The sequence below is a fragment of the Amblyraja radiata genome, chromosome 9, assembly GCF_010909765.2.
Source record: "Amblyraja radiata isolate CabotCenter1 chromosome 9, sAmbRad1.1.pri, whole genome shotgun sequence".
NCBI classification, from domain to species: domain Eukaryota; kingdom Metazoa; phylum Chordata; class Chondrichthyes; order Rajiformes; family Rajidae; genus Amblyraja; species Amblyraja radiata.
Window position 1 is genome coordinate 9,340,975 of NC_045964.1, and position 12,804 is coordinate 9,353,778.

At 45.8% G+C, this 12,804-nt stretch overlaps 1 protein-coding gene across 2 annotated transcripts in view; it reads left to right on the forward strand.

The window, feature by feature from the left end:
* Positions 1–12,804, forward strand: part of LOC116976744 — a 187,830-nt gene that overhangs the window by 152,304 nt on the left and 22,722 nt on the right. For both annotated transcript variants that reach the window (XM_033026638.1, XM_033026639.1), the window contains exons 18-21: positions 2,243–2,358; positions 4,603–4,675; positions 5,594–5,779; positions 5,859–5,970. In XM_033026638.1, coding sequence (XP_032882529.1) covers positions 2,243–2,358; positions 4,603–4,675; positions 5,594–5,779; positions 5,859–5,970 — 487 coding nt within the window. The remainder of the gene's footprint in view (positions 1–2,242; positions 2,359–4,602; positions 4,676–5,593; positions 5,780–5,858; positions 5,971–12,804) is intronic.

The following is a 12,804-nucleotide window of genomic DNA, read 5'->3' on the forward strand; positions in this document are numbered from 1 at the left end:
GGGGAGGGGGGGAAAGAGGGGAGGGGGGGAAAGAGGGGAGGGGGGGAAAGAGGGGAGGGGGGGAAGAGGGGGGGGGGGGGAAAGAGGGGGGGGGGGGGGATGGGGGGAGGGGGGGGGGGGGGGGGGGGGGAGGGGAGAGAGAGGGGGAAAGGGGGGGAGAGAAGGAAGGGGGAGGGAGAGAAGGGGGGGAGAGAGAGAGGGAGTGCTGAGTGGGGGGTGAGATGAGGGGCGGGGAGATGTGGGGAGCAGGGAGGGGATAGGGGTGTGTGGAGGGGAGGGGGGTTTATGGGAGGGACGGTGGGGGAGGGGAGGGGAGAGGAGGAGAGGGGGGAGGAGGAGGGGGGTGGGGGGAGGGGGAGAGGGGGGGAGGAGGAGAGGGGAGAGGAGAGGGGGGGGAGAGGGGGAGAGGGAGGGGGGAGAGGAGAGGGGGGGAGAGGAGACCGAGGGGGGGAAAGGGGAGGGGGGAAAGAGGGGAGGGGGGAAAGAGGGGAGGGGGGAAAGAGGGGAGGGGGGGGAAAGAGGGAGGGGGGAAAGGGGAGGGGGGAAGAGGGAGGGGGGAAAGGGGAGGGGAGGAAAGAGGGGGAGGGGGGGATAAGGGGGAGGGGAGAGAGGGGGAGAGGGGGGAGAATGAAGGGGGGGGAGGGAGAGAGGGGGAGAGAGAGAGGGGGGGAGGAGGAGAGGGGGAGAAGAGAAGGGGGGAGAGGAGAGAGGGGGGGAGAGGAGAGAGGGGGGAGAGGAGAGAGGGGGGGAGAGGAGAGGAGAGAGGGGGGGGAGAGGAGAGGAGAGAGGGGGGGAGAGGAGAGGAGAGAGGGGGGGAGAGGAGAGGAGAGAGGGGGGGAGAGGAGAGGAGAGGGGGGGGGAGTGGAGAGGAGAGGAGAGGGGGGGGAGAGGAGAGGAGAGAGGGGGGGAGTGGAGAGGAGAGGAGAGAGGGGGGGAGAGGAGAGGAGAGAGGGGGGGAGAGGAGAGGAGAGAGGGGGGAGAGGAGAGGAGAGAGGGGGGGAGAGGAGAGGATAGAGGGGGGGAGAGGAGAGGGACGGGGGAGAGGAGATGGAGGGGGGAGAGTGGAGAGGGAGCGGGGGGGAGATGAGGGAGGAGGGGGGGGGGAGAGTGTCTTTTTACTTCAACCCAAACCCAAACAACCATTTGCAGGCAGTGCTTTTTTACCTCTAACCATATTTTCATTTTCAAACCAAATTAAGGGTACTCACAGTGCTGTAGACATTTGTCAGTGTCATTCAAAGCTCTGATTGAGGCACACCACTTGCAGAGACTGAGGCACACTACTTGCATAGACTGATTGAGGCACACCACTTGCAGAGACTGATTGAGGCACACCACTTGCAGAGACTGATTGAGGCACACCACTTCCTGGTTTTATAGTCCCTCCCCCTCCCTCCAGTGGGGGCAGCATAGAGAATGGGGAATGTTATAAAAACATTAATATCTCTGTCAATTTTCATCAGCGGGAAAAATCCTCGGCACACATGCGGCGGAGGGGGGCTCTGAGCGAGGTGGCCAAAAATGACGGCCGTAGGTGGCGGCGTACTCTCGGAAACCGCAGCACAGAAAGCCAAAACCGGTCAAGAACAGAGTTTTAGTAATATAGATAACTCGTTATCACCGAGCCTACAGCCAACAATGGACTGTTGTGGGCTCAACTGTTCATTGATCATTGTTACTTTTTTGCATAGGAGGTGGTGTACAGCTTTTTCACATGTTGGTCTTACGGTGTCACCAGCACCCACGCCCCCCCTCCCCTCTTTCACACTGTACCTCCTGGCATTTGTTTCTATTGGAGAATATCCAAGTCATTCTCTCAAACTATCCCTCTCCCCTCTAGATTCCTTCTCATCCATTGCAGTCATTAACTTTATTACAGCTGTCCCTGCCTTTAAGAACTAATCCCTTTCTGAAATGAGTGTGCAGTAAATTACCAGATGATTTGTGAACTGCACTGTTTCTAGATGAAAATCGCCAACGCCACATCAAGTAATTTTTGGACCAATTTCTCCAACTCTTGCAGGGAAGTACAAAATACAAAAACGATTCAGCTTGTCAGAAAAGGTTAAAAATCCAATTTCAAGAGTCTATTTTAGTGACAAATGCGAGATGACATGTAATGGATTTCAAGTTTATTCTTCATTTCTATAAAGCGTGTATAGGCTGTTCTTCAAAAATGTAGTGTTTTGGATAGTGCGTGAAGAGTCAGTATCGTGCTTTACTAACCTTAATGTTTTCACAGTTCGACTCAACCTCCAGTGAAGAGGCAATGGACATCGAGAATGTGGAGGAAATCTCTGACAAAATCAACATTGATCATCTTATTGCTTATGCCTCTCGTCTTACAAGCAAATCAAAGTATTGTGGATTTTTTATAAATTTGAAATATAATCTGGTTAACATAATGTGTGTACTTACAGATTTCATCTGTTAAATCTGTATATGGGAGTATTGATGTAAATGTTCATATTGAGACACTGTTCCCATTAATAGATGGTACAAGCACCACAACAGCTTCTGTTCCAAAGAAAATAAACCCACCCTATCCAATCTTTTTCATGGCTATCCTCATAGATTTCCTTTGAATGTTATTCAATGTAATCTAGGTTTTATGTGATGTCACTGCAATAGGAAGAATGTCATTAAACTGGAAAGATATCTGGCCACTAGGGACGCCGCATGATGGCAGCCTCTGCCTACAGTCGGTCTGTTTTTCCATCTTTTTTTAATTTTTAGTCTGTTTAAAAGTATGTGTTGGAGTTTCCTAGTATTTTTATGCGGGGGGAGGTGGGTAGATTAAGGGGAAAACCGTTTCCAACCCAATTGCTGACGAGGATGTGACTATTCTCAAAGTTGAATCTTCGCCTTGCGGCCTACCAACTGGATTGGCGCGGCCTTTCCTGCCGGGGACTGGACAAGAGCTTCAGCAGCGGTGCAGCACTGGATTCATCGCGGAGCGTGCGATGCCTTACCTGGGATCGCCGTTTGAAGCTTGGAGTGTTGGGGCTGCTGCTTCAACATTGTGGAGCTGTGGTTTGCAGAGCTCCCAGCTAAGGGTGGCGCTGACTTCAACATCGCGGAGTCGTGGGATCCCTTTGCCGAGGGCCGCCAGCTTGAATCTCCGCCCAGCTTGGCCTGTGGACTTCGGGAGCCGCGGACTCTGGTAAGAAGTGGCCGATTCGGAAGTCCAAGCCGCTAAGGGTGTTCTTCCATTCCGATGTCGGAGTTCCATCATCCCGGTGAGAGGGCCTGAACATCAGGCCACCGTTGCGACGACTGCAGGGGACTCAGGAGGCCCCGACAATGGGTGAACATCAAAGACATCAAAGAGGAGGATGACTGAACTTTGGTGCCTTCCCTCACAGTGGGAAACTTTGATTGATCTGTGTGGGGATGTTAATGTTAAAGACTTTCATGATCTGTATTCTTTTTTTATTCGTTTGGCTGTATGGTGACCCCAAATTTCACTGTGCCAATTGGTGCATGCGACAATAAATGTCCCTTGTCTGTTGTCTTATCTTGTCTTGAGTGCAGATAAGATTTTCAAGGATGTTGTCAGGAATTGAGAGGCTGAGCTGGAGAGGTTGGGCAGGCTAGAGCTTTATTCCTTAGATGGGCAGGATGTTGAGGGGTGATCTTATAGAGATGTATGAAAGCATAAGGGGAATAGATAGGAAAAATATGAGCACATATGTTTGAGGTGTGAATTAATATGAATCTAAGGGGCAACTTTTTCACTGATATGGGACAAGCTGCCAAAGGAGGTAGTTGAGGCAGCATTTAAAAGACACTTGGACCGGTACGTGGATAGAAAGGGTTTAGAGGGATAAGGGCCAAACGCGGGCAAATAGGACTAGCTAACACGAGGAATCTAGGTCGGCATGGACGAGTTGGGCCGAAGGGCCTGTTTCCGTGCTGTATGTCTCTGACTTATTGGGTAACATTAGTGCCACAGAGCATACTACACACTAAAATACAAAGTAAACAAGTGCAAGTTGGGCCAAAACGGGCCCATTTCCATGCTGTATTACTCTTAAGACTCCAGGACCAGAAGTGTTTGCAGTATTTAAGTGGTCAAATAAAATTCTGGCATAATCTCCCTGCTCTTGTATTCCACACCTTAACCTAGCCTGTTTCACTACCTTTTTAACTATCTGTTGTCAATACACTCCTAGGGTACTCTGTTGCTCCACAGCTTTCAGTATCATCTACTTTTTTTGCATCTCTCTCACTTTGAAATTGAACGTCATTTGAAGTTTTTCTTCTCAACTGAGTAGTCAATTAATATCTTGCTGCCACTTAGAGCTGTCTTTCTCGCTATCAACCACATGGACATTTTTTGTATTATCTGCAAACTTGTTTAACTCTCTCCATTTATTTAAATTTTTAATCTTTAATACATTGTACATAAAACTCTGAAGCCCCATTGGTTGTAGCCTTCCATTGCAAAAATAACCATCAGATACTATCTGATCTCCAAAAGTGCATTCATGAAATATATTGAGTCTAACTAACTAACTAGGCCTGTGTGTTAAAGTTTTGTGTTCAATTTTGTTTCCTTGTTACATCAGCTATTTGATACATAAACCTTTTTCCTTCCAGATGCCATTTCAACAACCCATACCTTGCAAATAAATTGGATGAGGTGGTGGAGGGCGACATCAAATCCAAGCCAGTAAGTTCCTGTTTGGAGGAGGGCTTTGAATCAACAGTTGATGGGGTACCCTCGGAGGGAGATAATACTTCTGGATGGAAAGCATTTGTGCCATGATTTCATATCCTATCATTTGTACTGCTGAAAGAAGTAGGGAAATCTGCAACTGTAAGAGTTGGGCCTGCTGTAACCCATAGCAAGCTTCACTTTTGTCACTGTTTTGCAATATAAGAAAACAGCCAGTCCCACCATTCAGTATGAGTGTGGCTGATCTGCCCAAAGCCTCAACTCCTGTGGCAGTTTCCTATTGTCAACTCTTTTATCTTTCAAAAACATTTTCTGATTGCTCTTTACCTGCAAAAATCTTGGCTGACAAATCGCTGGGGTAGAGAATTCCAGAGATTTGCCATCCTCTGAGAGGTTAACTACCCATCTCAGTTTTAAACATACGCCACCTGTTCTTGTTCAAGATTCTCCTTTGAGTTAAAATCTCTCAATATCCTGTCATGGAGACATAAATGAATCCAGATGCTGGAATCTGGGGCAAAAAAAAAAAAACTGCTCGAAGATCTTAGCGGGTCAAGTAGAATCTGGAGAAATGAGATGGATGACATTCTGGTCAGGACCCTGCTGCAAGGTCCCGACTAAAAACATTGACCATCACTTCTCCCTCAAGATGTGTTTGTTCCAACAGATTTTATCTACCCTGTCATACTTTCAAGATCTTGCATATTTCAATTAGATCACCCCTCTTTCTTCTAAATACTCTATCTCCAGTTTATTTAGCAATTCATAATAGGAAAACACACTCATCCCTGGAATTGAGTCTTGTGAATACAAGAAACATTTCACATTCCTTGCTTTGTCTGATCCCAATGACTGTTGACAACTGCAAGAAATTTTGTACAGTAAAATCTTGATTATTTCTTGCTCCTTTAGAAACACATTGCTAATCTCAGTAAGGAAGCACAAGCTCAGCTGGATACTCTGATAGTGTGGCGGACCACGCGCACAGAAAATGAGCGGCAGAGGCGTTCTGAGTTGCGAGACCTCTTTGAAAAGTTGAAGATAACTTTGGCCATTCGCGGGGAGGAAAAAGCTTCAAAATACTTTATCCTGAAGCAGGTTTGTAAAGATATTTGAAATGTCTGAATGCCTGTATTGTTCGGAATATTTTGTAACTGTTAGTTCTCTGCTGTTGTAGGCATTTGCAGAAATCCAGAATCTGCAGAATGATTCTGATTGTTTATCAGCTGGGAAAAGTGTCCAGACTCGCAGAAGGGATTCTCTTCTTCAAAAAATCTCTCTATTGACAGGTAAGGACTGACTGCTGCTCAATAATACCACTTCTTTGAAAGTTATTGTGCAGAAAAATAACTTTAACTCCTCTGTAACATTTGTTGGGGAGATGGTGAATTTATTTTCATGCAAGGAGACAGGAAGATCTGCTTATAGACATAATATTGTTTAAGAAGGAACTGCAGATGCTGGAAAATCAAAGGTAGACAAAGATGCTGGAGAAACTCAGCGGGTGAGGCAGCATCTATGGGACATAATATTCATGTGTTGTGCAGATTCTAAAAATCACACAATCAACATTATTTGCAAGAGCACTGTGCTGATCATATTTTCTCCCAGATGCACAATTACTTAAAAATACTCAGAATTTGCATTAAAAGTCCAATATTATGAATATTTCTAAATTCCCCAATCTCAATGGTTCAATGGCCCTTTATTGTCACGTGTACCGAAGTACAGTGAAATTTGATTTACCATACAGTCATACCAAAAAAGCAACAAGATACAAAACTACATATAGATTAAACATAAACAGCCACCATAGTGGCGTGTGAGAATCCCTAGGGATCACAGCATAAGCGGAGACCCACAGTCATCAGTTTAATGTCTGGGCCACACACACGCTCCTTCACCGTGATGTGGCCAGAGTTGTACCGACCGCTGTCACTCTTTCCGCTGTCCCTGTCTGCCCAAACAGTCAGAAAGCCATCCACACTTGCACCAGACCCCAGGATGTTCTCATGGCGCGATGCCCCCACTAACACCGAGATCACTGCACTCACGGCTATCCCTCCGAGTCCTCACCAGTGCAGGCAGCACGTCCATCTTGTTTTTCATCAACCTCACATTCCCCACTGTGATGGAAGGCAAATAACTTTTACCTTCTTCCTCCTTTTCTCCCACGGTCGATGCGATCAAAACAACCGCAGCCGGGGTGATCAAATCTCCCGCAACGGGGCGATCGGGGCGGTCGAAGCCCCTGCAGTTGGAGCTCCCGAAGTCGGTCCCTAACAAAGGGATCGCCAGCTCCACGATATTAGGCCGCAGTGTGGACGGAGATCCGATACGGAAAAAGGCGTATCTCTGTCGAAGGAAGAGATAAAAAATGTTTCCCCCAACCTCCACATAATACTAAACTATAGATACACTAAAACATACAAATGAAACAGACTAAAAACAACAAAAGAAGAAAGGGACGAGACAGGCTGTTGGCAAGCCTGCCACTTATGGCGCCATCCGGTGGTTCACAGAGTTGGAAATAGGATTTCCAGAATTATTTTTGAGTATGTTATTTATGTCTTGATGCACCTGGTTGAAATGTCTCTTTTTGCCTCTTGTCAAGAAGACTGACTTCACTAGATATTTTTTCGATCTGTAAAGGGAACTGGTATCTACAAGGAATTGGCATTTATACTTAGAATTGTCATTGGTCTAATGTTATAACTGCATTATAAGCTGGTTTGAACGCCACTGGGGGATACTATAATGCAACGCAGCTATTGTGACCTGTTCCATTGATGCTGGCATTTCCATTATAACAGAGGGCAAGATGATCCCCACCATATTAATATTTTAAGTTTTGTCTTTGCACTAAATTGAAGAAAACTTGGGAAAATTACAAAGAAAAATCTGTGTTATAAGAAATAATCGATTAGGAAAAATAATGTCTTGAAAGGACATTGGCCTCACATTCATAGTTAAAAAGCACCAAAACAAGCCCTTCATCCCACTGCATCCATGCCAACCTTCAAGCACCCAAGTACACTAATCTGAATTCTCCTCTTGCATTCCCACCAAATCCCTCACCCCTAATTTGCCTGCCATCATCTGCCTCCACATTAAACACAATTTATAGTAGTCAATTAACCCGTGAATCAACGCATCTTTTGCATTTGGGAGGAAATGGATGGATCTTGTTGGGTACAGTTACAGGGAGAACATGCAATTTACCACAGGCAGTAAGTACCAAAGGTCAGGAATGAACCCAGGACTTCGGTGCTGTGAAGCAAAAGCATTAACAGTTGCACCAGCGTAGATCTTTGAAGGAGCAGAAATAAAACTGGAGTGCATGCTATTTTGATTCACCTGTGTTTCCAACACATTTTAAGACCATAAGACAAAGGTGCAGAATTAGCTTATTTTGCCCGTCACGTCTACTCCGCCATTTGATCATGGCTGATCTATTTCTCCCTCTCAACCCGTTCTCCTACCTTCTCAATGTAAATAAATAAAAATAAATAAATGTCTTTATTTATATAGCACATTTTTAGTCAACTTGCATTGACCCCAAAGTGCTTCACATAATTACATCCACACACACAGGCAAAGGTGGGTGAAGTGTCTTGCCCAAGGACACACACAGGCAAAGGTGGGTGAAGTGTCTTGCCCAAGGACACAACGACAGTATGCACTGCAAGCGGGATTCGAACCAGCTACCTTCCGGTTGCCAGCCGAACACTTAGCCCATTGTGCCATCTGTCGTCCCGTGATGTAACCTTTCACACGTTTACTCATCAAGAACTCATCGATCTCCGCTTCAGAAATACTCATTGTCTTGACTTTTGAATTTCACAGATTCATCCCCCTCTAGTTAAAGAAATCCCTCCTCATCTCCATTCAACAGTTATATCCTTTTATTCTGAGACTATGCCCACTGTTTCTAGACTCTCCCATTATTGAGATCCCCCCTCAGCCTTCTAAATTCTAGTGCGTACAGGCCCAGAGCCATCAAACGCTCCTCAAATGTTCACCCAATCATCCCCGTATTGAAGGATCATTCTCGTAAACCACCGCTGGACCCTCTCCCAACACATCCTTCCTCTGATATGGGGCCCAAAACTGCACACAATGTTCCAAATATGGCCTCACCAGTGCCTTATAAAACCTTTGCATTACATCCTTGTTTTTATATTCTAGTCCTGTCAAAGTGAATGTTAGCATTGCATTTGCCTTCCTTACCACTGGCTCAATCGGCAAATTAACCATTTGGGAATCCTGTACCAGCACTCTCAAGTCCCTTTGCACCTCCGATTTCTTAATCCTCTCCATATTTAGAAGATAGTCTATACCTTTATTCCTTCTACCAAGGTGGATGATTGAACACTTTGCAACGTTGTATTCTATTTGCCACCTATTTCCCCACCCTCTCTACCTATCCAAGTCCTTCTTCAGACTTCCTGCTGCCTCGACACTCCCTGCCCCTCCACCTATGTAGATTTCATACAATGGCGGATGTGCGGGAGTGGGCGCCGTCTGTGTATGGCAGCCTGCCCGCAGTCCGTCTCTACACCTTTTTTTAATTTTATTTTATTCTAAGTCCTGCTAAAAAATGTTAGTGGAGGTCTTCTATGTGGGGGGTGGGGGTGGGGTAGGGGGAAACTTTATTTCTTAGTCACCTACCTGGTCGGAGAGGCAACATCCCTCCAAGCTGCTTCTTCGACCCGTCCTCGCGGCCTACCATCGAGAATGGAGCGGCGTTTCCTGTCGGGACCGGCCGGGACTACAGCTTCGGCGGCAGTGGCGCAGCGCTGGAATACCAACACGGAGCGGGCGATGCCTTACCGGGTCGCCGTGCGGTGGGCTCCAGAGTGTTGTGGCCGTCGGTCCCAACATCGCGGAGCTGGGGCTGCGGGCGTCCGGCCGCTGGAGGCGCTGGATTTGGAGCGCCGCAGAGCCAGGGATCGAGTTCACCAGGGTCGGAGCTCCAACCGGCGTGGCCTGAGGACTACGAGTGCCCCGGTCTCCAGGGAGGAGGCAGCCGCTCCAGACTTTTCCAAGCCGCTGAGGAGTGTTTCACCCGACGCCAAAGTTCCATCTTCACGGCAAGAGGGCCCTGAAAATCATCGGACTGGCTGCACGGCCACAAATGGGCCCCGACCTCGGGTGTTTCACAGAGGAAGAGGACTTAACTTTCTGGTGCCTTTCCCCACAGTGGAAATGTTTTGATTCTGCTGTGGGGGGACGTTTGTGTTGAGCTCTATAATGTGTTGTGTCCATTTTATTCTTTTTTTTTTAACCTTTTTCTATGGTTTGTAATGGAACATATTATTTAATTTATGTAAAGCACTTTGGTGTCAATGCGAGTTGACTTAAAACGTGCTATATAAATAAAACTTACTTACTTACTTACTTACTTACTATCTTCATATAATCTGCAAACTTGGCCACAGCCATCAATTCCATTATATATTAATTCAATCTTCCATATCATTAACATATAATATGAAAAGTTTCAGACCCAACACCAACCCCAGTGGACCACCATAGTGACAGCGGTGATGGTTTGAGCCTACCTGATGAACTGAATGCTTTCTATGCTCAGGTGTCACGTAGCAAGGTGACACCAGGCCCTTCAGACTCAAGTGTGCCTCTTCCCAGGGTCACTGGTGCAGAGGTTAGATCCACTTCCTGAGGGTGAACCCAAAGAAAGTAATTGGCACAGATGGAGTTCCTGGCCATGTCCTTAGTAGCTGCACCATTATCTCAGTGCTGAAGAAAAGCAAAATTTCATGCTTAAACGACCGCCGTCCAGTGGCCTTGACATCCACCATCATTAAATGTTTTGAGAGGCTAGTTATGGAACACATTAAATCTAGTCTACCAAGCGGCCTTGACCCACTGCAGTTCACCTACCGCACAACAGGTCCACGGACGATGCCGTCATCCTGGCCGTACACTCATCCCTGGAACACCTGGATAATAGAGACACCTATGTCATACTCCTATTCGTAGACTATAGCTCTGTCTTTTACATCATTATACATCCAAGCTCATCAACAAACTAACGGGACTTCGACTCATCTCTGCAACTGGATCTTTGACCATCAGACCCTAATCAGTGAGGATATGGGACAATGATCCTCTACGATAATCCTCAACACTCCTCCACAAGGATGCATTCTCAGCCCCCTTCTTTACCCCTTGTACGCCCACGAATGTGCAGCCGTGTACAAATCTAATTCAATTTACAAATTTGCAGACGACACCACCATTGTGGGCGGATATAAAATAATGGTGAGACAGGAAGGAGATTGAGAACCTGTGTCCTGGTGTGGAGACACCAACCTTTTTCTCAATGTCAGCAAGACAAAGGCGATAGTGATCGACTTCAGGAAGCAAAGTGGTACACATACCCCAGTTTGCATCGCCAAAGTAGAGGCGGTTGAAAACTTCTAATTCCAAGGAGGAACTTTCACTAACAACTCCTCCTGGACCACCAATATTGAAGCAACGACCAAGGAAGCACACCAAACATCTGTACTTCCTTAGAGGACTTAGGAAGTTTGGCATGTTCCCAACACTCACCAACTTCTGGGAACAGCTCCATCCAACACCATAAGAAATAGCAGAGAATTGTGGACCGACAATTGTTGCAGCCTGGCCACTCCCTCTCCTCCCCTCTCCCATCAGGCAAAACATATAGAAGTGTGAAAATGCAAACTTCCAGGTTCAGGGACAGTTTCTTCCCAGCTACTTTCAGGCAACTGAACCATCCTACCGCCACTAAAGAGCAACCCTGAAGTGCTATCTACCTCATTGGAGACCCTCGGACTATATTTGATCAGACTTTACTGGCTTTATCTTGCACTAAACGTTATTCTCTTATCATGTGTCGGTACACTTATGAATGGCTCGATTGTAATCATGTATTATCTTTCTGCTGACTGGTTAGCACGGTATATTCACTCTACCTCTGCACACGTGCTTCTAATACTATGGAGTTCTATATTGTTTAGCAGCCTCATGCGTGGCATCTTAACATACAACTTCTCAAAATCCAAGTAAACAACATCCACTGATTCTCCTCTGTCTATCCTGACTGTCTATCATAAAGTACAAAAAGGTCTGTCAAGCAGGATCTACCCTTAATGAAACCATGCTAAAACCAGCCTATTTTATGTTGTGCTTCCAAATACTCCAAAACCTCATCCTTAATAGTGGACTAAAATTTAACAACCACAGAAGTCAGACTAACTGGCCTCTAATTTCCTTTCTTTTACCTAGCTCCCTTCTTAAATAGTGGAGTTACATTTGTGTATTCCCAGTGCTCTGGAACCGTTCCTGACTCCAGTGATTATTGAAAGATTCCTAATAATGCTTCCACAATATCAACAGCTCCCTTTTTCAAACAGTGTTGTCCATCTGGTCCCAGTGCCTTATCCTCATTCAGACCTTTCAACTTCCCAAGCACCTTCATCTCAGTAATGGTGATTGCCTCACGACTCTCTTGAATTTCTAGCACATTGCTGGTGTCTTTCACTGTGAAGACGTGAAAAAAACCCATTATTGTTCATCTGCCTTTTCTTTGTTAGTTTGCTAGAATTGAGATAATTTGTACAGTTCTGGTGGGTGACCAGTATTTGTGAAGACAAAGGTTGTCCTTAAAGATCAAAATAATGTTTTGGTACCATGCAACAGCAAACCTTTATTGGAAGTTGGAAAAAAAATCTCTGCAATGACGTGCAGGAACTCATAACCCTCTGTACCCTGACAACTCTTTGGGACTTTTAGGATGTCCACAGTGAGGAATGTTCTGGAAAGAATTTGTTTGGTAACCTTGAAGTGGTTACAGCAAAAATCCTTCAGGATTATACTGAAGCTGGAAGGGTTAAATGATGATACCGGAATATTTAACCTTTTGTTCCCTCAAGTATTAAAGATTAAGGGATGTTCTAATTGATTGAAGGTATGTTTTAAGATGATTAAAATAATTGATAGGATTGAAAGAAAATATTTCTCCTGTGGAGTAATTGAGAACAAGGGGCCAAAAACGGAAAATGATGAGAGCATTTAGTGGGTCAAGCAGCATCAGTTTTAGTACAAGAACTTTGACCAGAACTGAAAAAGTGAGA